We start from the raw sequence: 27960 nt of genomic DNA, 5'->3' as shown, positions 1-27960 counted from the left end.
CATGAGCACCTTTTAAATATTAAACAAATGCACAGAAAACCCATAAATAAATGCAAATTAATAGCATAAAAGAGAGACCACGGCCAGGCGGTGGCGGTGGTTTTGGTGCACACCTTTAATCCCAGCACTCGGGAGGCAGAGCCTGGTGGATCTCTGTGAGTTCAAGGCCAGCCTGGTCTACAAAGTGAGTTCCAGGAAAGGCGCAAAGCTACACAGAGAAACCCTGTCTCAAAAAAAAAAGAGAGAGAGACAGACCACATTTTCTACATAACACTGCTAAGATTAAATCACTAATGTCCAGTATTGATATGGGAATCTAGGAAAGCAATTTGTCAGTGCCCCATCATCATTTTGAATTTACACTGTTGTACTCATTTTCAGTAAGGGCATAAAATGTGTATGATGCACATTTATTGCTTCTAATAGCAAAAAGCAAATGACTGAGTCTCCATCAATAGGGAGTTAAAATAAGTTCTTTAAAAAAAACGGTCGCCGGGCGGTGGTGGCGCACGCCTTTAATCCCAGCACTTGGGAGGCAGAGCCAGGCGGATCTCTGTGAGTTCGAGGCCAGCCTGGGCTACCAAGTGAGCTCCAGGAAAGGCGCAAAGCTACACAGAGAAACCCTGTCTCGAAAAACCAAAAAAAAAAAAAAAAAAAAAAAAAAAAAGGTCTTAACAGCTGGGTGGTGGTAGCGCACACCTTTAATTCCAGCACTCAGGAGGCAGAGGCAGGCGGATCCTTGTGTGTTTGATGTCAGCCTGGTCTACAGTTAGTTCTAGGACAGCCAAGGGTACACAAAGAAACTCTGTCTCAAAAACAAAACAACAAAAAAAAAGGTCTAAACAGTTGAAAGAACTCCTGCTCCATCAGCCAAGTTACAATTTTTTATCCCTCTCTATTAAAGATATTAAAATTCTACTCCCAACTGTAACTTCCTTTACATAAGCAGAACCATATGGAAACCTCACAACACAAAATCACACACAAACTACCTAAATTCTCAATCATAGTGAGAGTAAGTTCCCTCTTTCCATCACGTGGATCCTTGGGATGGAACTCAGGTAGTAAGACTTGGCAACAGGCACCTTTATGTGCTGACCCATCTTGCTGGCCCAAATTTCCATTTTAACAGGAGAAAGTTGGTTTTTACTATATACTGTCTTTAGACTTAACTGCAATTTCACAATTATTACTAAGTCTTCCCATATAAGTAAACTATCACCTACGTACAGTCCAATTCCTTCAGCTGCTAGGCTCTACTAATTTACAGTTAGGAAGCTTAGCACTCTCCAAGCCTAAGTGAGAACATTACAGTAACAATGTTTGGCCACAGTCTACATTCTATCCATAGATCACCTAATATCCTAAATTTGAATTGTATCTCTCCTTGTACTGATTTTTGCCAAAATTAACAAAATAGTTGCAAAGAGCTCTATCCAAATGTTGTACTTGGATGCTTAACACAACTGCTAATCAGTTTCTCTGACTTCCAGAAATGTTATCCAATTAAGATGGTAACAGTTGTTATGTTTTTTCAACCAGAAGCATTTATGTAGATTATGAAATCATGGGCAACAATCTTTTAAGGATAATATAAATATCTATAGTAAAGTGGATTATTTCTAAATATTGCTTCAAGCTCTAAATTTCCTTCTCAATATTTTGGCAACAGCTATTAGTGGCATAGTTTAGGCCAGTGCTTTCTAATATAGCAGCCATGTGGGTAACTGAACTAAAACCAAGTTCACTGTTCAGTCACAGTAGTCCCATTTCAAGTACCACATGAACTTAGTGGCCACCACATGAGACAGCAGAAATAGGCATCTCCATCAAAACCAGAGTTAGGAGTTCAGAATGTAGTCTATCTATTCATATACTTAGCAGTATGAAATAAAAGATAGTCATTTTTTTTTTTTTTTGGTTTTTCGAGACAGGGTTTCTCTGTGTAGCTTTGCGCCTCTCCTGGGACTCACTTGGTAGTCCAGGCTGGCCTCGAACTCACAGAGATCCACCTGGCTCTGCCTCCCGAGTGCTGGGATTAAAGGCGTGCGCCACCACCGCCCGGCCATTTTTTTATTTTGTATAATGATTCACTTGTATTTAGAGTGCTCAACACTTTATTTTGTTATATTATAAACTGATCTAATTTTAGCCTTTGGGAGCTGTTTCACTCTGGAATGTAGGGTCAGTTGCCATAATGAAATTCAATAGGGATAATCTATGTTGCAGGAAGCCTAGAGTATCTTGTAAGCCAATTTACTTACTCACTGCAAATATCACTTTCAAGAGACCTGGCAATTAGGTCAAAGACTAATGGCTAGTCAAAAGTAGACATGCAAATATTTACTCATTAATTTCCAACCTTATGAACATTCCAGCAGGGACAGAAAGACAAATATCCAAACACAAAAGGACCACTGTGACATGTCACAGACTACTTAAAAAGACCAAAAGATTAAGTATCAGTGGCAGTCAAGTTGTGAGTTTATGTTCAAGACACAAAGCCCATTAGCAAGTCTGAAGTATGGTCTGGCAACCTCAGTAACAATATACAATATGAAAGGTCATTATCAAGGCCAGGTTTGAGGTAATTTATCAAGAATGTATAAAAACTTAATTTATAAAAAAGCATTGATATTTTAAAGAAATTACTAATACATTTAATACTTTATAAATTACATTTGTGGGGGATAGCTAATATATAAAAATAGTCAGCTCATGTTAACTAGATTTTTTTCCATGGGGAGATATTGTATGAATTTACTATATTGCGCAATATAATAAACATATTGTGTAATGTTTAGAACATTTAGCTAATGTTCCAAACAGTAAGTGTTCTGTAAAGAGTATTTTGATTTGCTGTTTGGGCTCTTGACTACTGTCTGCAGTGTCCTTACTTGAATATCTAAGACTTATTAAAAACATAGAAATGTGGGGGAAATAAGGTATTTTTATCAAAATAACATATGAACAGTTGCTTATTTATAAACAAGCCACGGTCAGCAAGGAAAATCAAATGTTTTAATTCTAATTAAATTTCCTATTCTTCTCACTAATAACCATAAGTCTTGCTATTCTCCACAAAGATGAAGTCTCCTACCTTTTTGGTTTTCTTTATCAAATCCTGAAATCTGTTAAAAAGAAAATATTTTGCCTTTATTAAATTACTCACTTATAAGTAGTCAATCAAAGTAGATCATTAAAAACAATCTTACCAGTGATTTGTAAAGACTGGATGAGGGGTTGATGTGAATGAGTTGTAATAGATCCTGCATAGTAAATACCTTAAAAAGAGGGGGAAAAAGATTAAGTAGTGTATCAGTAAGTTTAAATAATTATATTACTGAATATAAAATTAAGGCTCATTTCAGATTTACAATATTGTAATTAACCCAATAATACAAAAATAAAGCTTTTATGTTGTCAACAAGTTACAATAAACATATTGAGGTCAGAAAGATCAAATAATTTGTTGCTTTTTAAATTACATTCATTTATATTTGTGTGTATTGGGAGGATATGAACATGCTATGTATATGTGGAGATCAGAGGGCAATTTCCAGGAATTAGTTCAATCCTTCCACCATGTAGGACCTAGGACTCCAACTCAGGCCATCAAACCTTGGTAGCAAGTGCCTTTATCTGCTGAACCATCTTGCCTATCCAGATAAAATATTTTTACCCAAGTAATTAACCTCCAAATACTAACAGGAATGAAAGAAATCATTAATGCCTTACAGATAACACTCAGCTATCTGGTGAACCACTGGGTTTATGAATGAATTTCAGGATCTGTACAGGTATTTAAAAATGTAAATAAACTCCAGATTTTATTATTCTACACCTATGGATGACCACTGTGTGCCTGAAATATTTTAACCACACAGCTATTCTTGATATACATATTTCTACTACAGTATGTATTGTGTACTAGCTCTACCCTTAGAATACTGATACAATGTATTTTCAAATGGTTTCCCTTGAAAGAAAAGGTTCTGGTTAGCATTTATGTTATTAGAAACTATTAATGATATGAACTGGTTTAATTATCACTGAGGGGGTCCCTGCAGGTGTCATACAGGGAACGAACTGCACAGAGATAAGAAGGAAAACCTGGTACAGATTGACTGCGTTAACCTGGATTACACTTCAGGAAGTCTAATAACAGGTAATTTATTCCCAATGTACTTAAGCCCAGTATAATATGGAAAAAAGTTTCTTGGTGTGATACAATCTTTGATGTACAAGGAAGCATAATTATATTGAAACTCAACTCAGGGCACATGTCATTTCTTCCAAGAAGATGGGTTCTAGAGATACACTACATGTACTAGCCTTAAGGGCCTAAGGGTCTGGCCTGGTCTCTCCTGTCCTGGTTGTAGGAGCTTGATATAGCCTGGTCCAACAGGTAACACAGATGACCAGGCTATTAATCACTTCTAATTGTCACCTTTGAGAATGGAAAAACAGTTTTTCCATTTTTCCCATTGGGAAGACAATCCTGTGGGCTTAACATTCCTGGTTTCTCTGGAGATCTATGGGTTCAAGGACCTTTGTGCTATGCTCCCAACATATTACTATAATTATGTTAACTATTACACAGTAATCAAAATTGTAAAATGTGCCATTAAAAAGATGAGCTAAAAATGAATTCTTGTTTTAAGGCAGGGTCTCACTCACTATGTATACCTGGTTGGCCTAGGACTCACTAAGTTGGCCTAAAAATTGGGATTCTCCTGTCTGTCTACTGCTGAGATTACAGATGTGTGTCACCATGCCTAGCTTAAATAATAAATTATTTATGCTGACAAGATGAATATAGTTGTTAATAAAGTATAGCACACTTAAAGTTCAATCTTTCATCAGAATACTAACACTGTTCTTATTTCTTAAAACTTTTGGACAATTACAGAATAACAAACAAAAACACAAAGACAACACCTAATGTAAAAGATAGACTTGATTTGACAATTAAGTGCCAATTTCCTATCACTGACTACAGCCAATGTATCCCTAGATATAAAAACTGATAGTGTAGGACTCTGTGCACAGGAAAAGGATGGAGAGTATATGAAAACTATTTTCCACTCAATTCTACTATAAACTTAATACTTCCAAAAACGAAATTCTGTTTTAAATAATATACAAGTACTAAGAATATCTGTTAAATTTGACTTTAAAATAATTAATAAAATGTGACTATTAATGTTCAATGGTGAAGGGAACTAGTTAAAATAATTAGAGTGATAAACCATAAGACATGTGCTTTTATAGTTGAGAACTTTATAGATTTTCTCAAATTGTGTATTTTGCTCTTCTCTTATGTAACTACAAAGCAGAGAAACACCTGCAGCGATATAAATGGAGCACATGTTAGAAATCAAAATGTTCTGTCCTGCAATGCTATTTAGAAGCTCCTCACCTTGGGCAAATCACTTCCCCAGTCTACATTCTGAGTCATCACTTGTAACACATGTGTTCCCTGCAGTGTACCTAGCACAGTTCAGTTTCACAGTGAACATTACAGACATGGCAGTTACCAATCTAATTTAAACCACATGGACTGCAACATTACCTTTAGCTCCAAACCATTTAGTGATTCCACACATCACTATTTTACAAAAGACTGAAATACCAAAGCATTAACAACAGTCACATTTGGTACTCATTTGTTATCTAAAAATATATTTGTACAGGGATGATGTGAATCAAAGATGAACAAGAAATGAAGCAAGCCAGTCAAGGGACAAGCAGAGTAATTATGTAGCACTTCACAGTTATTAGAGGGAGAAACTGTAAAGAGAAAATTCAAGAATACCAGAATTTACCTTTTCTTTTGCCAAACCACTTTCTGGAAAGAAAACAGAAAGTGAATATTCATAGCCACATCTTTGTAAGTGATCTGCCACCAGCGAGTTAGAAGCACCTATTAGGAGGGCACTCCCTTCCACTGAAATGGATGGAGGCTTCACTTCTCCACTCAATACAGGATGCATCAATTCATGAATTAGCTGGTTTCGGAGTTGTGTCTAGCGTGAAAATAAAATAAAATTAAAATTAAAAAAAAAAAGGAAGACAAAAGGAGATATATTTCACCAGAACAGAAATATACACAGATCTGCTACATTAACTGAATTCTTTCTTTTATTTTCAAAATGACTCTAGATCCATGGGCAGAAGGTAGAAAGAACTTCCTTCACAATTTGTCTTATCCCTCAGTGGACTTGAGCAAAAACTTTCTTTCTCCAGCTCCCACACCCACTGTCCATAGACCATAACTTGGCTTCTCTAAAAGCAGCTGCTTATGATCAGGAAATCAAGCCAAGGGAAAATTCTGCCACTTCCTCCCAACTGTGGATTGTGGCAGTCTATGATTCAGATAAACTGGGAAATTCAAGGTCATCCTTGGCTCTATAAATAGTTTAAGGCCAGTCTGGGCTACACAGACCCTGTCTCAAAAAAAAAAAGTAGTTAAGAGTGCCTGTTACATAATCATGAGGATTGGAGTTGAGATGCTAGTACCTGTGCAAAAAGCCACCCGGGTGTCCTGCCAACACAAGGAATCAGCCAGCCTGTTCTGGCTGCCTGTACAGAAGATAAGCACACATACCTACACATGTGCACACACTCAGGCAAACATAAATAAGCCTTAAAAAATATACAGTAGTATGAAAGGACAGTTGTCACAAAGTGAGAGAAAAGATTTGTCAGTCTTTAACACACATCTCAGAAATGGATTAACTAGACCAAAAGCAAAGAAACATGACTTGACAAGTTTCATTTAATATATACCTAAACTAGATGTAGTAGAAGATGCCTGTAATCCTAACACTAGGAAGGCTGAGGCAGGAGGATCACCATGAGTTTGAGGCAGTATAGTGAGTGAGACACTGTCTCAAAAACCACAAAAATTATGACAAAACCCACAAAACAAACAAAAGCACCCTATACCTAAATGACTTTGTAATTGACATAAACACAAATTCTTTTCAAATGATAAACAGGATATAAACTAAGCCACTAAATAGTCTATAAAATTTAAAAGTTATAACTTAATCTGTATCAGTCTTTGAACGAGAAAGTAAAAATTAGCGAAGTTTGAGAAAATGAAAATGAAAATCTGCCCTACCTTTCATACGGGTGGGCTTATAAGAGACTGAAGAGCCAGTCCTGCTATAGCTGTGAAGTGAGCAAGGCTTGCACAAAAGGGTTACAGATAAAGATATCCACTGGTCAACACCAAATAAAACCAGATGTGAAGTAAAGGACTGTCAAGTCTAATCGGGAATACGACACACCCAGGAATGAAAAGACTGTTCAATACTATAGGTTAATGAAGTGTAATCAACCCAGGTTGTTTCATCCAGTATCTTTAATGGAGATAATGAGTTAATCATCAAAGATAAAGCCTTTCTAACATTTCAAATGAGAGAGCTGGGGCAATGGCTCCGCTGCTAAAATACTTGCTGTGCAAGCATGAGTACCTGAGTTCCACCCCTAGTGTACACATAAAAAGCTAAGCGTGGTGGTGAATGCCTGTTATCCCAGTACTGGGGTGATAGACAGGAGGACACCAGGAGCTCAATGGCCAGGAGGTCTGCCCTCATCAGTGATCGATCTTAGGTCACAGCAGGAGACCCTGTCTCAAAACACAAGGTGGATGGCTCATAAAGACAGGAATACACACACATGCATATTCAACTATACACACCGGAGCCAGAACACACAAGGGCACACATCTCAAAAGTGAAAAATCATTCAATGACATGAGAATAAAAAAAATCTGTTTTGACCATATAAAAATTCGACATCAGTATTTTTGAAGCCAAATTAAAATAGAACACTGAGATAAAGTACAGCAAAAATAGAAAAAGATCAACACTTTCTATTAAAAGAGCTCTTAAAATACTATCACCCTAAGCATTCTCATAGAAAAACAGATATAAACGGACAGAAAAGTACAATGAGCTTACTAATCAAAGAAATGAAACAGAAAATGACTGAAGCACTGTTAAAAGGTGTAAGGGCAACAATGAAACATATTCCCAAACTGCTTGTGAAATAGAAACTGTAAAAACCGTTTCAGATCCAGCTGGATACACTGCTAAAAATGCTCATACTTCAAGGCATAATGGCACTGGCCTGTGATCCCAGCACTCAAAAGGCAGAGGCAGAAGGAACACTGTAAACTGGCCAAAACCTACTTATGCCTTTGTACTCAGAAATGGGATTTCTCTAGGCTAGATAGAAAATGACAAGCACAATAAATAGATCATGTGTAGACTTTAGTAGAGGCTAAACATTCAATAGGAGAAAGCTACCCAAATGACCTTTGACTAACTGGGATGAATCTGCTGCCACTGAAAACAAGGATTTCATGCACCTTGAGGAAACAGGGAAAGGCTCATCATATAACCTAAATTGTAAAATGATACACACACCTTATATCAGTTTGTGGTTATAAAAGATATGATTTTTCTCCCTTCTGCTTTTTTGTATTTTCAAGACAAGTCTTCAAATTTTTATGAAGTTAATAAAACAATAAGAGTGGGAAAAATCAGGCTCGACTTTCCTTAATTTCCAATTCTAAATGTAAAATGTATTTCTGAAAGGTATTTTGTAGTGAAACACATTGAACTAACTCATTCCACGCTTTGCTGTTACCCAAATTTAAGGTGCACTAATAGATATTTGCTATTCATATTAAATATTCACGTTCTAATATATTTTATTTTTATTTACTATTATTGAGAGAGGGTCTCACTATGTCGTCTTGGCTGACCTGGAACTGGCTATTTGGCCAAGGCTGCCCTCAAACTCAAGAGATGTGCCTGCCTCTGCTTCCCAAGTGCTGGAGTTAAAGGCATGTGACACCACACCTGCTACCATTCCAGTATAAAGAAGGAAAAAAAAAAACTCCATTTCTCAAACTGTACACAGTAAGCAGCAACTTCTTCATATTTTCTATATAGTGTCATCCAAACAAGCCTCTAAAACCACCTATTAATTCTGAAAAGTGTGAATTTAAGGTACTGGGTTTATTGTTTTGTAGTTAGCAAAGAAAACAATAGGTTTCATTTTGATGCATGTATGCTGTTGTACTCTGTTCATATTCACCTCCCTAGTCCTGTCCTTTCCCCACAATAATTCTCCTTCTGCTTTCATTACATACATGTAATATGGTCAAATCTACAATGTAAACAAGATTTGTAACAGCAGTTTAGTTTTATTACAATGTTTCACTATATACATGTTATGTGCTGCTGCTACCTTAATGTCAGTTCAATAAATCGATTATATGTTCTTTAAGACGACTGAAACTCAATACAATCTGTATTTTAGTAATTTAAATTTAGAAAGTCAAGCTCTGGATGAATTTCAATGTGGAACTACCTACTGTCAAAGGTTACACTTGTGAAACTAAGGACAATCATGTCTAAATCTGATACCTTAAGTGTGTCCAGTATACCCCGATCCTTAAACGTCTGGTATAGTTTTTTGCGCAGTTCATCTTGACTCAACACATCACACTTGAGGGACATGGCGGACTGGAAGAGAAAATGATGAGTTACCTATCGGCAAAGGGGACCTGGATTTCAGGAATCAGACCAGTGGTCTCCCGGAAAGCCCTAAGATGCTTAACGGAGTTTTAACGAGCATAAACAAGGGACTTCCTTTCACAGAGACCCTGGGAAGAGGCAGGTGGAACTACCTGAGCCATTGTTATCTGCTTCCTCCTGAGCTCGCCCCTCTACGGCCGGACTCCGTGGGCCAGGCCAGACCGCGGGTGGAGAGAGCCCCTGACTTCCGAGCCCAGCCTCTGTCTCTGGGGACCCGGAGCAACAAGGGAGCTGAACATTCAGCCCTTTACTCCTGCAAGCGCGCGCACTTCCTCCCCAAGTTCCAAAGGGTTGGGCGTGACCCAGGAGGGACTCTGGAAGGAGGAAAGACGGAGACCACAAGCGGCCGCTCAGTAGACAGTTTTCACGACATCATACATAGCTCACGCCAACGCCGCTCTCTCCCGGTCAGCCAGCCCAACGTACCGGCCAAACGTACCGCCACGGGGTGGAGCGCTGCGACGCATGCGCGAACTCAGGCCGGTCAGGCCATGTCTCGCGAGAGCGTACCCTGAGATCTCGCGGGAATGACTCCGGGTGTCCCGGCTGAAAGTACCCAGCGCGGGTTTCCGAGGCGGTGGTTTCTGGTGTCAGCGTCTCCCTACAGGTAAGATTTGGAGGCAAGTGGCGGGGCGGGCCCTCCGGATCCGCGAGGGACGCCCCAGGCCCCGGTCTTGTACCTCTGTCCTGCCCTGACTCGGAACATCAGAGCCAGCCCCCGGCGCCTCTTTAATCACCATTCTCCTGGTAGATACACCCCCCACCCCGTTTCCATGGGGAAACGACCTCCGCGCTCCCGGAGGCTTGGCGTTCTTGAGGTCAGTTAACCCAGTGTACCTTCACTGCAGTGCCATTGCAGTGGTCTGCTCCCATTAAATACCAGTAGTACCTTGTCCCCGCACACACGTGTCTCCGGGCTTTGACAGATGCTCTCAGAAGCAAAAATTGCATCTTGTTGAGAACCACAGAGTTTAGTTTTATAGAAAACCCCTATTTTGTGTGTGTGTTTATGTGTGCGTTTGTGTGTGCGCGCGCGCTGTGAGAAAGATAAAGATGAACCAAGTGCCCAGGATGCCCAGCTCAGATTATAGAGATCCGGACATGGTGGCTCGCCTGTAATCCCAACACTGGGAAGACTGAGGCAGGAGTATGGGTTATGTACCTAAAGAAGAAAATGTAAATGTGGGGTTGGGGAATGTAGCTCAATTGGTAAAGTACTAGCTTAGCATACACAAAGCTCTGGATTAAATCCCAGGCACTACATTGAAAAACAAAAACCCCACAGTATTGGAGGCAGGAGGATCAGAAGTTTAAGATCATCCTTCACTACATAGCGAGTTGGACACCAGTCTGGCATAAATAAGATCCTATATCAAAAAAAAAGAAATAAATAAAATATAATTGGAAAGAAAATAAACCAGAATCCCCGGAAGCAAGAGTGAAAAACATTGCAGTCAGCGAATTGAATGATGACTAAGAAGGCTTGTGGACTTGTGGATAGTTTAGCAAGAAAGGTGGTTGCAGGTGGAAGTAATTGAGGACATCTCTATGGAGAAAGTGTGATTTTTCAGTGCCTTGACTGGTAGCATTTGGATATTAAGCAAAAGGATGAGCATCACAGGAAGAGGGGAATAGGCAGAGTTATGAATAATGTCAGGGCTCACTTGAGGCACTGGAGATCCTAGCCTGACTCTTGCATTATGTGCTGGGGATGTTAGGTATTTTTCTATGAAGTCACAGTTGGATCATTGTTAAAGCTAACAGCACAAAGGAGTACAATGAGTTTTGATGCATAGCTATAAAAAAATTAAAAATAATCAAAGTTGAGAGGTGGTAAGAATAGTAACAGACTATTGGAGTTGAACAAGCTTTGGTGTTTTTGTTTTTTGGGGTTTTTTTGTTTGTTTTGGTAATTATAGAAGTTGGAGTGTAAAGGATGGATTAAGGATGCACACAGAATTAAGGAGAGCATTTAAGCATGAAAAAGAATCTGGAGCAGATATAGTCAAAATGAGTTTGAAGAAAGTAGACTGGTAGACTGGTCCACTCCAGCAGAGGTGAACAGTAGGATTGAGGAGAGACATACAGAGCAATGTGGGAGGACCTGTTTTGAATACTAACACATGATCATGTAGCTGAGAGGCATTAAAGCTTTTTTGTAAACACTGTTTTTAAATAGCATCAGTGCTCAAAGATATTTGAACTCTTCACACTGTCTTTGGTCCCAAAGTTAAACAGAAGTAGATTTAGTGGTCTCTAAAAGCCAACATAAACTCACTTGGGGGTGAGGGCATTGCTTCTGACATTTATAGGGACATTTTCCTGTTGGAGATCTGTCAGTAGTGTTCAAACAGCTCCTCATTACAGCAGACATGGTCCATGTGACACCAGTTTAGTTTTGCAGCCCTTAATTTGTGGAACAAATGAGACTACTGCTGTGAGGAACACAGGGCAGTTTCTAGAGGTTCCTTTGGTTCCTCCAGGACTGTAGAGAGATTTGCTATAAAAATGGATGACTTTGAACTGGGGTGTATGAGTTTTAGCTTGTATTTGCCTGTAACTCAAAAGCTTAACTTGGAAAGGATTTCTAAGTTCATCCTCCCGCTCTTGCACCGGAGGTAGTCCACCATCATGAATTTTAGTGTTTTGCTAACTTCAGATGACAGCGCTGGGTGTGCCTCTACAGTAGTTTAGAATAAGTCTGTCAAGTCCAGAGTTAGCAAATACTTGGTCTCATGCACATACTGTCCTTTCCTAAACCCATAGCTGACATGAATAATTGATCATAGTCATTCACTGCTGAACACACTGTGATCTCAGCACCAACTCCTGGCAGTCATGCCAGCTTATTAGATTTTGCTCTCAAGAAAGCCTTTGCTGTCCCTAGTGAAATTCCTTTCTACTAGACATTGTATTGTATTTTAATAATATGTACCCCTTCCATCAAAAGAACACTTCCCACTTAGTTTAAAACACCTTTAGTTCCTTCTATTGCTCTTGTTTTCTTTCCAGAGCATTCTTTGTCTATATCCCACCTTCCCTCAACACATTGTTTATTGTATTCATCATTTTAAACTATGATCCCCAGAACTGAGTACCTTCTACAGAGAATTTAGTGAAGATGACGGCAGCCTTTCTCCACCTTGCTTGGACATTGTCTTACTCAGCTTTGGTTGTTGTTTGTTTTGTATTTTTAGATTTATTTTGTTCTGGTGTGTGTGTGTGTGTGTGTGTGTGTGTGTGTGTGTGTGTGTACACGTACGTACGTATGTATACATGTACAGGTGGCCACAGAGGCCAGAAGGAGTTGGATCCACTAAAGTTAGTCAAGTTACTGATTCAGTGCCAGGCATGATAGTTCAGACCTACAATTCAAGCACTTAGGACACTGAAACAAGATCATGAGTTCAAAGCCAACTTGGGCTACACAGTAAGACCCTGTCTCCAAAAGTTAAACAAAAAAATTTAAAGAAACCTTATAGGTCCAAATGCCTATCTGGACCAGGTTAAGGTCAGACACAAAACCTCTCTGGAGACATTGGACCATAAATTGGTATAGACACTCAGTGTTCCTAGGTATTAATGGTAAGTCAGCTAGCTATAAGTCGCTCCTTATTCAGCAAATAATGAGTGCTTCCTGGGCCTTTGGCACTGTTGTGACCCTTGGGATACCACAGAGAATAAGAACAGTGAGTCTGTTCTCATTGAGGGTGCCTTTCTATACCCAGGCTATAGGTCTCCAGTGTTCTCTTACGTAGATACCAAAATAACCCAGAAAGTTTGCTGCCCACCTACATTTCCTTTGCAAAGCAGAAAAAATAAGTTTGATGTGGTTTGTTCTTATTAAAGTAGAGAATGTGCATGAATAATAACTTGTTTTGTTGTTGGTGGTGGGTTTTTTTGTTTTTTAACTTATACTGAATGAGCTACTGTGCAGAAAAAGTTCCTGGCATGGTGTCTGACCAAAACCAGCCAGGTAATACCTATTTATGTTGGTGTTTTCATCTCTGGATATACCCAGTTATAGAAGAGGAGATAACCCTTGTACCTGATTTTGAAAATAGGAATAACATTTACCTATCTTTTAGCAGATAGAACCTTTCTGTGCATGTGATTTTTTTTTTAATGTCACTTAACAGTAAATAGAGATTTGTTGCTCTAAGCTGTATAATTTGCCAGGACCTGAAGATTTGTTTGAATTGAAATGCCTAGGAATTTTTCTCATGACTAATACGCAGTCTTGAAGTTTGCATCCTGCCCAGCCTGGCTTGCTGCTGCGAAAGCATACTTTGTAACAGAGAAAATAGAAATTAAGCAGATTCGCATCTTCAGTTATTTCAGGGTATACCCAATGCTGGAAACCCTGCTTTTCCTAATGGTAACCCTACAAAAGGCATTTACTTTTCTTAACATATTTCACACACTTCAGTTCTTTTATGAATTTTGCTCTTTTCATGGAGCCCGGCTGGCTTTGAACTCATGATCTGCCTGCCTTAGCTACCCCAGTGCTAGGATTGCAGTGTCTGGCTTAATCTCTGTATTTGGAATCAGCTAATAAGCACTTTTTCTATCCACAGGAACCGTAACATATTCAAAAGTTGCAGAGATTAGAATGTGGTTATCTTCAGAGAGGGAGGTCCATTAATTAGGCTTATCTGAGCTAGGCATTTTGAAACCATCCTGGATTCTTCCTTTTTCTTCTGTGTCCCAATATAATCTCCTATGAAGTTGGGTGTGTCCACCTCTTCAAACTAGCCTTGTGGAGATGCTTCAGGGGTCTCCATTGAAGAATTGAGCAGACATGTACATTGGTCAACACAGGTACTTTTAACCACAGCAGTTACTTTGTGTTTGCTTGTTTGTTTGTTTGTTCTTATCTTGAAACAGGGTCTCTAGTTCAGGCTGTTCTGGAACTCACTATGTAATCCAAACTGGCCTCAGAGCCACAGTGATCCTCCTGTCCCAGCCTCCCAAGTGCTGGGGAAATGGGCATCAGACAGCTTGTATTGTTTTATATGTTGGAACTCTAAATAGTAATACTTGTTTTGTGGGTTGAGAAGGTGCAGAGTTTTATAAAGAGTTTAGAATAGTTGATCTAGAGTTGAGCTGTTGTGTATTGGAAGTGCTAGCCCACACAGATACTTAGTTCAAACCAAAAAATTAAAAATTCAATTCTACAGTTATACTAGCTACATTTCAAATGCTTAGTGGCTTCCATATTAGACTGTATGGTTGTACAACATTTCTATCTTGGCAGAAAATTCATTAACGTGGATAACAAAGGAATGTTTCACCTTTGCCCAGTACCCACAGTGAGGTAAACCTGAGAATAGTTGCTAAAAAGTTGTAGGTGCTCCCTTTCTGAGTCTAAATGCTGCGTGTTTTCTCTTACGTATGGGATCTAGGTTGAATAACATTTGCACATAGAAGAAGTGGGGACTATTTGAGAGGGGGCATCTGTAAGAAGGAAGCAACAAGAGAGGGTGGTGAGGAAGTGGGAGTGATTGAAGTGCATTGTGCATGCTTGAGGATGTCCTGGGAAAGCCATTGCTTTATGCAGTTAATAAGTTCTAAAGGAAAGACGCTGTCTCACTGCCCAGCTAGATAAGTGGTAAGAGAACCCTCATATGTCTGTCTTTTGGTTCCTATTTTTATCTCATGCTATCTAAACACTATGCTTCTTTAACAGTTGCTCATCCCATAAAGGACCAAGTGTGGGCATGATGTAGGTTATCTTTCTTATGCATTCACTTCCTTCTGCTGCCTGAAGGCCTCCTCCTATGCTGCTGCTGCTGCTTAAAAATATGTGTACTGAGCAAAGTAAATCCTTCCCTTGGCAAACTGCAGCCCTGCAGCGTATTCTAGCAAGAATTCATGACATCGTTGTTTACTTGGTTCAGATTCCAAGTTCTTTCCTTTCCTTTTCTCTGCGACTACTACCAAGTCTCCCCAACCTTGCATAGCTTTTTTGTCATTCCTGCTTATCTTTGTTACTCCCTTTCATTATTGGACCCTTTTCTTATCTTTCTTCTAAAACAAGCAGCTTTTTCTGGAAAGGACTAAATAGTAAATACTTTTGGCTGTGTGTGCTAGATAGTCTCTGTTGCCGATGCTTAGCTCTTCCACTGAAGGACAAAAGCAGTTTTTAGACCATAGTAAGAGGATGCATGATGCATGAGGTTAAATTTTGGCCTGCAGTCTGCAGGTGTAGGCCCTTGTCCCAGATAATGTTCTAAGTCTTCATTGTGTCTAAAGAGTCTTTTATTTGTCTTCCACAATCATAGCCTTCTATTTTGAACTAAAAGTACTAACTTCACCTTGCTTTCCTTCTTTAGGAAACACGTTTCAGATTTCTTTGGATTTCATTGATTTTTCTGTGTGAATCATCAGAAGACCCAGAGAGTCTTGGTGAGTTGTGGTCTCTCACATCCTCAGATGTCCAGGAGGCTGACTGGACACTCATGGTTGACTAGATTCCCACCCCATGTTGAGGAGTTACTAGTTGTCATATCCCAGTGTCATATATTCATCCATGTTATTCTACATAACACTTACTGAGCACTCATTGTTAGCCAGACATCCGCTGCTAGAATTTCATGCTTTAAATATGTTGGGTTGTGTAGTAAGCTTCCCACAAGTATCAGTGAAGTAGCTCCAGTGAGTGGTACCACTGTTGTATAGATGAGGCAACAGACAGGGAGATTAAGCTGGTTTCTGTAGTCACATTGCAAGTAAGAGTCAGAGCCTGACTTTGTCTAAATCCAAAGCCCTTGTACTGAAAGTACAAGCATACTAGAATCCACCCATCTACTAACCCAGATGATTCTGTTGAAAGCCATGGAATAGAGCTGGTGCAGTCACTTGCCACTGAGTTTGATCCCTGGGACTAATATGGAGGAAAGAGATGACTGACTCCACATGCATGTCATGGCTCACACCCTCACACACACACACACCTAACACACACAATAAATGAGTGTAAAAAATGTTTAATGTAAAATCATGGAATACTTGGTTTCTGCCCACCCTACCCCAGTGTCTCTTAGTTTTGTTGTTTGTTTTTGTTTTGAGACAGTCTCACTGTTATATAGCTCTGTCTACCCTGGAACTTGCTATAAAGACCAGCCTGGCCTGGAAGTTGCAGAGATGCACATAATTCTGCCTACTGAGTGCTAGGATTAAGGGCTTGTCTACCATGCCCAGTAAACTGTTTCTTAATAAATTAGTATATGAAGAGACATATCATAGGCCCTTGCATTTTCAGAGACTTAAATTTGTTGCATATATCCTTCTGATAGAAAACAGGTACACTGTATAATCTGTGAATAAATGTTACTTTATCTCTTCTATATAAAAGTGGTCTGTGGTATATCTGGTTTTTAGCTTCCTCTGAAGGGTACCTCCTGAACATTTCTGAGGCAAGCTAATTATTTCCTTTGTCTTTTCTACTTTTTATTGTATTTAGCTAACCAGCAACCTCTATTAGTCTTTCCAGGTGTTAATATGAACACACGAACCCATGTGGTCCAATTTAAGCACAATATACTCCATCAGATATGGAGATCCTTGAGCTGAATGTTTCAAATTTTTCAATCATGAGTATACTTACGGTATACTACAGGTTTTCCATTTTCCTCCAGAAGATATAGTACATAGGGTTCTAAATGACATATCACAGATATTTAATGTGTAAAATCAAAAAGTCATATGCCTATGATAGTATACCGGAAAGCCGACCATGTTGCCATTTTTGTTTGTTTTTTGTTTTTTTGAGACAGGGTTTCTCTGTATAACAGTCCTGGCTGTCCTGGAACTCGATTTGTAGACCAGGCTGGCCTCGAACTCACTGAGATCTGCCTGCCTCTGCCTCCCAAGTGCTGGGATTAAAGGCGTGCGCCACCGCCGCCGCCGCCGCCACCACCACCGCCACGGCCGCCGCCGCCGCCGCCACCACCACCACCACCACCACCACCTGGCCCAGGTTGCCAAATTTAAGAAAACTTGAGGGCTGGAGAGATGGCTCAGGTTAAGAGCACTGGCTGTTCTTCCAGAGGTCCTGCGTTCAATTCCCAGAAACCACATGGTGGCTCACAACCATCTACAATGAGATCTGGTGCCCCCTTTGGCCTGCAGGCCGAACACTCACTGTATACATAATAAATAAATAAATCTTTAAAAACTTAAAAAAAAAAGTAAGCCGGGAGATAGTGACACATGCCTTTAACCCCAGCACTCTGGAGCCAGAGGCAGACAGATCTTTGTGAGTTTGAGGCCAGCCTGATCTACAGAGTGGGTTCCAGGACAGCCACAGCTACACAGAGAAACCCTGTCTCAAAAAAAAAAAATCAAAGAAAACTAGAATTCTGTACTTCATGTTAATCATTTGGGTTCTCAATATTGACGACTAAAAGTGTGTGTTAATTATTTAATTTGATTAGGAGCTATATATTGAAGACAATGTCTGGAAGCTTCTACTTTGTAATTGTTGGCCACCATGATAATCCAGTTTTTGAAATGGAATTTTTGCCACCTGGGAAAGCAGAATCCAAAGTATGTATACAACCTTAAATTTCATTAAGAATTTTTAGGGCGTTTGTAATGGTTAATGTTTTAGAACTGAAATAGATCTGGCGAGATGAAGCCACTGCGATATAACAACAATTAAATAACGCTTCCTCTGGAGTCTCACAGACTGTTAGAAAGCAGCTAGAGAAGGACTGGCACCCACTATGAAATACTTCTTAAGCATATGGAAGTGTAGCCGACCTTCCAGGGGCCTGGGACAATTTTTGTTGCCTCAAAATGCCACAGGAGTCCATTCTGTTTCAGTAGATGACATCTTTCAGCAGAGCAATCATAGATCAATTTACACCTGAGGATTAAAAATGACCTTACTCCCATGTGTTGTCAGCCTGTCATTGGGACTCTAGCACTTCATATCAGTGGCTTTTGCAGCACTGCTTACATTGTTCCCATCCTACTGGAACCCAGACTACGTCAGGAAACTCTAAAAGCAACAGCAGAGGTGACACTTTCCTTGTTGGAATGGTTCCAGAGGAACAAACTTGATTCAAGAACATAATGCCCATCATTCAGAGTAAGCCAAGGAATTGACTTTTTAAAATTAGTTGTAATGTACAATCTTAACTAGGAGATACTTTTCAACTATTCAAATTGTACTGCCAAAATACCAGAGAAATGTGTTTTAAGTATTTTCTGCTAGTTATTGGTCCTATGTTATTTCAAAGCTTTGTTTCAAGGAAAACACCTAAGCTTTGTTTTGAGGTAATGGCAGCAATAAGCTCCATTCGAGTTGCCACCTACATCCAGGTTCTGTGTGTTCCAAAGGCCTATTGGGTAGTAGCACATGAAAACACTTTCTAACTTGACTTGGGCTTAGCACTTTCTCTGGCTGCTGTCACCTTCTTAAAGCATCTCTAGTTGGCCTCCAATTCATGGATGATTCTCTGTCCTCAGCCTCCTTAGTGCCAGGATTACAGGTATGAGCCAGCACACACTGAACCTTTTTCCAAGGACATCAAGAACACTGGACTAGAGGCCCACTCTACTCCAGAATGACCTCATTTTAACTGACCACAACTGCAGTGACCCTCCTAAGTAAGGCCACATTCTGAGGACCATGAATTTCCTCAAGGAGAGATTAGCAGTGATTCTCAACCTTCCTAATGCTGCAACCCTTTAATACAGTTCCTCATGTTGTGGTGACCCCCAACCATAAAATTACTTTGGTTGGTACTTCGTAACTGTAATTTTGCTACTGTTATGAAATGTAATGTAAACATCTGATATGCAGATGGTCTTAGAAGACCCCTGTGAAAGGGTTGTGTGACCACCAAAGGGGTCACGACCAACAGGCTGAGAGCCTCTGCTATATACTATATAGAGTATTTTATAGCAGGTAGTTTTTGACAGATAATTCTTGGGAGTAATACTACACCCAGGTTGTGAAGGTCCTCTCTACATTATAGTGAGTCATTCCTACCTTCTTTCCAGTTAGGCCATTTTGCCCACAAAGAGAACACTCCTGATTGTGACAGGATTGTTTCTTCTGTTGACAGAGATGACAATTCATGGCTGAGGCTGAATATGACCTCCTTCCCCATCCCATATCCCAAAGCCATGTAAATTCTTGTTCTGTAAGAGGTCTGGCATAGATCTTCACCAAGTGTCTCTTTGTACTCAGGAAGCCTGGCTCTCCCTGTTGCCACCAGCCCTTGAGGCCCCATGTGCATAGCATCCCTTTGTATCTTTCCTTGACATCCATTTTGGTCTAGGAAAAGTGCCCTCTTTGATCCACATCTGCAAACGCACACTTTGTGTGTTCCTCCTCTAATAAGATATGGGCTTCTGGAAAGTAGGATCTGCCTTATTTCCCCCCTTAAAAGTAGTAATCTTGCCGGGCGGTGGTGGCGCACGCCTTTAATCCCAGCACTCGGGAGGCAGAGCCAGGCGGATCTCTGTGAGTTCGAGGCCAGCCTGGGCTACCAAGTGAGCTCCAGGAAAGGCGCAAAGCTACACAGAGAAACCCTGTCTCAAAAAACCAAAAAAAAAAAAAAAAAAGTAGTAATCTTTTAGCATAATCTTTTACATCTCATAATGACAATACATAAGTAAATGCAAAGAATCCTCCCCTAAAAAAATATGCATGTACAGAATGAAAACCTGGCATGCTGGTGCACACCTGTAATCCTAGCACCTGGGAGGCTGAGGCAGGGTCAAGAGCTCAAGACCATTCTAGGCTACATAGTAAGGCCATATCTAAAATAAGAGAAAACACACATGATAACAAGCAAATTGACCAAATTTCAGAATGGATTGTCTGTGGTCCCAATGCCATGTGGAAATGTTCATCTTTCTCCATTCTCTGTCATTTAGGATGATCACCGTCATCTGAACCAGTTTATAGCCCATGCTGCTCTTGACCTTGTAGATGAAAACATGTGGCTTTCTAATAACATGTACTTAAAAACTGTGGACAAATTCAATGAGTGGTTTGTATCGGCATTTGTCACTGCAGGGCATATCCTTTCCTTATGTTGTAGTTTGTTTTCTGTTGCTATTATAAACACGACCAAAAGCAACTTCAGGAGGAAAGGGTTTATTTAGGTTACACTTCCCAAGTTACACTCTATTGTTGAGGGGAGTCTGGGTAGGAACTAAAGCAGAGACAGTAGAAGAATACTGTATACTGGACCTGCTCAGTCTTAAATTCATCTACCATTGTTATAAAGCCTGGGCCCACCTGCCTATGATTGGTACTGCCTACAATGGGCTTAGCCCTCCTACATCAATTAGCAGTTAAGAAAATGCCCCTCAGACATTACTACAAATACTTAGCCAAAGGCTGAGTTAGAAAACACAAACTTGAAACACAGAGGCAGTCTCTGAATTTGAAGACTTCAAAGAGTCAGGCTGAGATTAAATTTTCCATTTATGAGGCTTTTTTTTTGTAAACATGTTTTGTTTAACAGATAATTTTAAAGTGTCTCATGCAAAACTAGGGTTTATCTGAACCATACCAAGGACTATTTTACTTTGTTTCCTAATTTTAAAAGATTACATTCTCCTGAAGATAACTTATATATTCAGCTTTGCCATCACAAAATGTGACTAATATGAAGATTATCTTATCAGATGATTGCTTTGAATTTTCCATTTCCAGTAAAGATTATGCCTTAATTTTTTCACATATGAGATTTATTATGCTTCATGATGTGAGGCAAGAAGATGGAATAAAGAACTTCTTTACTGATGTCTATGATTTATATATAAAGGTATGGTATACTCTATAACTTAAAATAACCTGATTTTTAAAAAGGATAGTACTGGAGACATAGTCCAGATTATGGCATAAAAATCAATTTCTTGTATCATTAGTAATTCTACTTTAGTGTTTTCTCACATATGTTATGAAGTACTTATATTAATTAGCTAAGGAACTTATTAGTTTTAGGTTTATGTTAAAGCAAAGTATTAAAACCCTAAATTAACAAATGTCTGTAATCCCAGCACTTGGGAGGATCATGAGTTTGAAGCCAGCTGAGCTACCCAAAAATTTGAAAGAAAAAAAAAATGACTACACTTCACAGCAGTATGGTGTAACTTGTTTTAACTGAACATAAGAGACATTTACCATTTGTTTACATAACCCAAAGGGTCATATAGATAATCCACATTTATAATAAATACAAGATAGATTCAAGATTCATGTTAATGTGTATAGGCCATATCAATCATACGGCTATTAGGTTAGCTTCAGGTACTTTTCAAAACTAAAATATTGAAACACAGAATTCCTGAAGAGGTGCCAGGTAAGGTGATACATGCCTGTGGTCCCAGTACTTGGGAGGTAGAACAGGAAGATCAGGAATTCAAAGCCAGTCTCAGATAATATGGTGAGTTTGAGGATGCTTTGGATTGCCTAAGACCCTATTTCATACAAACAGGTGTGACAGTTTATGCCTGAATTCTAAGACTTGGAAGACTGGAAGGATTACAGTGAGCTTAATGCTAGTCAGAGTTAGAGTTCGAGGCCAGGCTAGGCTACAGAATGAGAAACTGTCACCCAGAAAAATTTTCTTTAAGGGGAAATTTTTGTTGTTTGTTCATTTACTTATTTATTTTGGTTTTTCAAGACAGGGTTTCTCTTGTGTGGCTTTGGCTGTCCTGTAACTCACTCTGTAGATCAGGCTGACCTTGAACTCAGAGATCCACCTGCCTCTGTCTCCTGAGCGCTGGGATCAAAGGCGTGCACCACTACCACCTGGCTGTTGTTTATTTTTTAAAGATTATTGTTGCATTTTTTTGTCTGTTTGTTGGGGGTAAGGGGCTGGAGAGAGTTGGCACCTGCCATGGTGTACATAATAGAGAGAGGTTAAGGCAGCTTGCAGGAATCAACTCTCCTTCCACCATGTAGGTCCTGGGGATGGAAGTGTGGTTGTCAAAGTTGACTTTAGGCACTGAGCCACTTTATAGATTGATGGATTGATTGATTGACTTAGTCTCATGTAGCCCTACCTGGTCTTGAACTCATTATGCAGCTAAAGCTAGCCTTGAATTCCTGATCCTCCTGTACCTCCCAAGTATAGAAATTACAAGGGTATGCACCCACACCTGACTAAGATATTATAATTTAACAATGGGCATCCTTTGAGAAGCCCTCACAAATGCCCTGGGTGTGCCTTACTTCCTGGGTGTCTCTTTCTCTTTAACCTTCGTGATTACAGTCTATATTTAAGTACAGTTTATATTTAAGTACCTTTTTAAAATCCCAATTCTGCTTCTTTAAAAAAAAAAAATTAACAGTGGAGCACTTTCAATGAGAATTAAAAATGAAACTCAGGCTTTTGTCTTTGCTAAATTTTAAGTTAAAATTTAAATTTCCTTTAGCAACCTGTGATATATTAGGCTCTTTAATGGCTCACTAATACCTTCTTCTTTCCTAGTTTGCAATGAATCCATTTTATGAACCCAATTCTCCTATTCGATCAAGTGCATTTGACAGAAAAGTTCAGTTTCTTGGGAAGAAACACCTTTTAAGCTAAATGGAGAAAAACTCTGAAATAAACAGTATCACCATCATGGGGTATACTCAGGAATGTGTGCGCTGTAAGTAATTTGAAATAGCCTGGAAACCTTTCACTTAAAATTGTATGTTTTCATGTTGATTATCAGCATTAATTTTGTTTGTGAACAGTGTTATTTATAAAGAGCTCTTTACCAGTAATTTTAAATGTTTTTATTTAAAAGCTTGAGGATGAACTTTTGTCTTTCCTGATTGAGATAATTTGATGTTAATTTATTAATTCAAAAGCAGATGTCATAAGTTTACTATTTGTTAGATGTATTTAAAACTAAAAGCTTCTGTAGACATAACAAATTGAGTTATTTATACTTTTAGATAGATTCTTTTAAAATGCAGAATACACTATAGTACCAAAAAGCTGAAGCAGAAAGCCCCTGCCATGCCAAGTGTTATATGCCTGCCAGCCTCCATCCTGGGCTCAGAATAGTGATCCTGCTATAACTAAACCCTAGACCCATGTACACTGAACCAGTAACAGGCCACGGCAAAGGCAAAATGTGTGGCCTCTGTCACCTTATATTCTTGTTTTTCCTTTCTTAGTGAACTCAAAGTTTAATGAGCTTGTTATATCTGTACTTAAAAATGTTGTAATACGGCTTCGGTTATTACTACGAAAAGCCTGAGTTACACTGACATTTGCATTTAGCCTTTTAAGCTATCTACAGAGTGGGAGGTGGCAGATGTGGTTTCTTCTATAAGAAATGTTGGTTTGATTTTATAATAGTACATATGCATGGAAAAGCAAGTAAACCAGCTTTTCATGTACACACTGGAAGACTTTTTTCCATTCTAATTTCTTAGTAAGCAGTTATAAGCCTTGTATCCGTTTGTGAAGTTGTTACCATCACTCTTTGATTTCTTAAATAAAGACTTATATTCAAGACTGTGATAGTTAGATGCCTACTTTTAAAATGCAGCCCAACACCAATACTTTTTAAATCCCATTTCCCTACTGAAGTCTGAAAACTAATATGGTACATCTCAACCCATTTAACATCACAGATCACCTTTCACTGACTGCCAAAGTCACTCAAGTAAAAATCTAGAACTTGAGGCTGCAGAGATGTTACTTGGCAGTTAAGAGTAAGAGTATGTTCTGTTCTTGCAGATGACTCAGGTTGGCTTCCCAGCATCTAGGTGGAGATTCTAGAGATATCCAATGCCTCTGGCCTCCTTGAGCACCTGCACTTACAGGCGCATAATAAAAATAATAAATCTTGGGCTGGAGAGGTGGTTAAGAGCACCGACTGCTCTTCCCAGAGGTCCTGAGTTCAATTCCCAGCAACCACATGGTGGCTCACAACCATCTGTAATGAGATCTGGTGCCCTCTTCTGGCCTGCAGGGACACATGCAGGCAGAATACTGTATACATAATGAATAAATAAATCTTAAAATAAATAAATAAATCTTTTAAAAAAGATCTAGGGCTGGAGAGATGGCTCAGAGGTTAAGAGCACTGACTGCTCTTCCAGAGGTCCTGAGTTCAATTCCCAGCAACCACATGGTAGCTCACAATCATCTGTAATGTGATCTGGTGCCCTCTTCTGGCCTGCTGTCATACATGCTGTATACATAATAAATAAATAAAATCTTAAAAAAAAAAAGACCTAGTACTTTAAACAATGCAATAGGAGCGACCCAAATATGTGCTAATCATACACAACTTTCTCACCCGCAATGAGCACATAACCCACACCCAAGGAGGTGCTATAATTCCAGACAACCAGCAGCAGCATCATAGCATGAAGTCAGGTGAGACTTGGCTTCTAGCCCTAGAGAGTAAGAGGTACCTTTCAAAGAGCCTTCCTTTTCTTCAGGCTTATGATCAAAAGATGGGAACTAGGACCATTCACCTTGTATGAGTATACTGCCAAAGCACTGATTTTCATGTGTGAGTGTCAAGATCAATGGGAAGTCCAGCAGTGACTGGGACCTTAGGAAAGCAGCATTCCAGGTATAGAGGCATTGGAGCCATAACCTGTGTAAGGGGCAGAGCATTAAGCAAGCTCATCTGACAAAGCTTAAATCTGATAAAAAAAATCCCTACCAGATGAGAAGTTTTTTGTTGGCACTAAATTTACAGTATACATTTATACTCCAAAGGTGATCCAGATAAAAATACACAAACCTATTTGTGTCCTTTCTGTAGCTGGAAATTCTTAGGCTACTTCACTTAGTATCATCCATATTTTTGGTGTATTTCTAATATATAGGCACTATTAAGTCTTTACTCTGTCCATACTACTACCCCTGTGGCTTTTTAAAGTTTGATTTATTCGTGTGTGTGTGTGTGTGTGTGTGTGTGTGTGTGTGTGTGTGAGAGAGAGAGAGAGAGGGAGGGAGGGAGGGAGGGAGAGAGAGAGAGAGAGAGAGAGACAGAGAGAGACAGAGAGAGACAGAGAGACAGAGAGTGTTAGTTAGTTAGTTTGGAAGGTTACATATCCTGTGGCACAGGGTTTCTCTGTGTAACAGCCCTGGCTGTCCTGGAACTCACTTTGTAGCCCAGGCTGGCCTTGAACTCACAGAGATCTTCCTGCCTCTGCCTTCAGAGTGCTGGGATTAAAGGCATGGGCCACCACTGCCAGTCATATTTTAATTTTTTAAGATTCTCAAACTTCCTAGTTGACACAGTCCATAGCATTCCAGAAACCAGACTGGCTAGACTGTCCTTTCACTAGGAACTTATATTGGTCCATTTTTTTTCTACTTAACACTTTACTGCTGTTGGAGAGAACTTGCATCATGGCATTATGAGAATAATAAGAAAAGTTAGTGTAGAGATGTAAACAGTTTAAAGCCAAGGAACATCTGGGATGTTTTAATTTCAACTACTAAGTTTCTCAAAAGGGTAGAAGAGCAGAAGTATTTCTACTCAAGTGGCCAAATGCACCTTGATCTGTTTTCCAAGTTCAGTAGTGTGCCTCATCAAATGGAACTTACTCAGAAGGCGCTGTATTTCTACACAGCTTAACTTTAGCTAGTATGCCTACTGTAATGACAGTCAGACAGCACATAGTGACTCTACCAACAGGGCCTCCCTCCTCAGGAGCAGGGAAGCATCACACAGTGCCTCCCATCTCTCTGCTCTCTTCCTGGGTAGTTGCTCGCCACTATTTCCACTGCCACACCACCTGCTTAGTTTCCCATCTTGTGCTTTTCTGTATTGTCCATCTTTATCTAGGTAATACCAGCCATCATTGCACCCCTGACTTTTCTCAAAAGAAAACCCTATCTTCAGCTACCTCTTGCTTTTCTTTCAGTGTTAGCTACAGTTGAATGCCAAGGCTGTCCTTTAAGGTTTGTTCCTCCTCTTCCTCATGGTTTATACAGTTGTGTAATAGGTTAGCCAGTGTTTACTGTACTCCTTTACCACAGTGTGAAGCTGGGTACTCCGTTCAAAGCTTTTCTTTTCATCATTGCTTGCTACCCAGCTCTAACCTTTTGAAAGCCAATTCTGAAAACCAACTAGTATAATCTTTCAATAGTAAACTGAAAGTTATGGCCGGGCGTTGGTGGCGCACGCCTTTAATCCCAGCACTCGGGAGGCAGAGGCAGGCGGATCTCTGTGAGTTCGAGGCCAGCCTGGGCTACCAAGTGAGCTCCAGGAAAGGCGCAAAGCTACACAGAGAAACCCTGTCTCGAAAAAACAAAAAAAAAAAAAAAAACAAAAAAAAAACCTGAAAGTTATGAAAATATTCTTTAAAGTTAAAATGTTAAAGGTGGGTGGGGTTTTGCACACCTGGCATCCCTGTACCTGGAGATAGAAGCTGGAAGGTCAGGACTTTAGTGCCAGCTTCAGCTACAAGAGACTCTTGTCTTATTTAAAAAAAAAAAACAAGAGCTGCCGGGCGGTGGTGGCGGCGGCACACGCATTTAATCCCAACACTCGAGAGGCAGAGGCAGGCAGATCTCTGTGAGTTCAAGGCCAGCCTGGTCTACAGAGCAAGAGCCAGGACAGGCACCAAAACTACACAGAGAAACCCTGTCTCAAAAAACCAAAAAAAAAAAAGAGCTAAAATGCTATGACATTAAATCTACAAATAAAAAATACAACATGGTCACTGTACTGTTGAACTCAGCAGCTGTGATTACCTGCAGAAGATTGGGTGTTGGAATTCCATTATGGAGGGACTCATCTCCCCCCCCCCCCCCCCCCCCCCGCCCCAGGACTTACTAGCAGTTAAAAATTGCTAGGAAGGAATGACTCATGAGGTTCCACTTCCCCCTGAGGATCTGTAGGCAGTTGATGATTCCTTGCAGGGAGAGGAAGTCATATTCCTCAGTGGTATAGGTGCTGGTAAAGTTGCCCATGCTACTGTAAATAGCTGCCCTCCAGAAAGTAGCCCTAAATACACGTCTCTCTCTTCATAGTAAAAGCCATACCTATAGGCTGTTATGTCCCCCCTAAAATTCATGTTGAAACCTTAACCTTCAAAACCTTTGATGGTGTTACCAACTTGACACATTCTAAAATCATGTGGGAAGTCTCCATGGTTGATCACCTTATGTTGAAGTGAGAAGACCCACCCACTGTAGGTGGCACCATTCCCTAGGCAAGAGATTCTGGCCTGTGTGAACACTGATGTCACGTCCCCAGGAAATTCAGAAAAAATAGCTATAGCTGTATTCTCCCTCATATCTACAATAAAATCCTTCTCAACCATACCTTGGAGTGGCCATGTCCTCATTTCATTCATCTGTTGCTTGTAACCCAAGGACATATATGAGCTCTC

General features: G+C 39.8%; 1 protein-coding gene across 4 annotated transcripts in view; it reads right to left on the bottom strand.

The window, feature by feature from the left end:
* The window catches only part of Ofd1 (OFD1 centriole and centriolar satellite protein), a 52325-nt gene extending 31666 nt beyond the window's left edge, over positions 1–20659 (bottom strand). For 2 of the 4 annotated variants that reach the window (XM_037199412.1, XM_037199411.1), the window contains exons 1-8: positions 20518–20659; positions 18060–18171; positions 15957–16029; positions 10047–10228; positions 9450–9548; positions 5829–6029; positions 3216–3284; positions 3101–3131 (exon numbers count right to left, since the gene is read on the bottom strand). In XM_037199412.1, the coding sequence (XP_037055307.1) occupies positions 3101–3131; positions 3216–3284; positions 5829–6029; positions 9450–9548; positions 10047–10228; positions 15957–16029; positions 18060–18171; positions 20518–20552 (802 nt within the window). In that variant the 5' untranslated portion in view covers positions 20553–20659. Of the gene's footprint in view, positions 1–3100; positions 3132–3215; positions 3285–5828; positions 6030–9449; positions 9549–9712; positions 10229–15956; positions 16030–18059; positions 18172–20517 lie in introns of those variants that run through there. The other 2 variants (XM_028883540.2, XM_028883541.2) reach the window with 2 other exon arrangements.
* Between the last annotated feature and the right edge of the window lie 7301 nt (positions 20660–27960).

Source organism: Peromyscus leucopus, chromosome X, assembly GCF_004664715.2.
Source record: "Peromyscus leucopus breed LL Stock chromosome X, UCI_PerLeu_2.1, whole genome shotgun sequence".
NCBI classification, from domain to species: domain Eukaryota; kingdom Metazoa; phylum Chordata; class Mammalia; order Rodentia; family Cricetidae; genus Peromyscus; species Peromyscus leucopus.
Note: the sequence above shows the minus strand (reverse complement) of the source record. Positions and strands in the feature narration are given on the sequence as shown.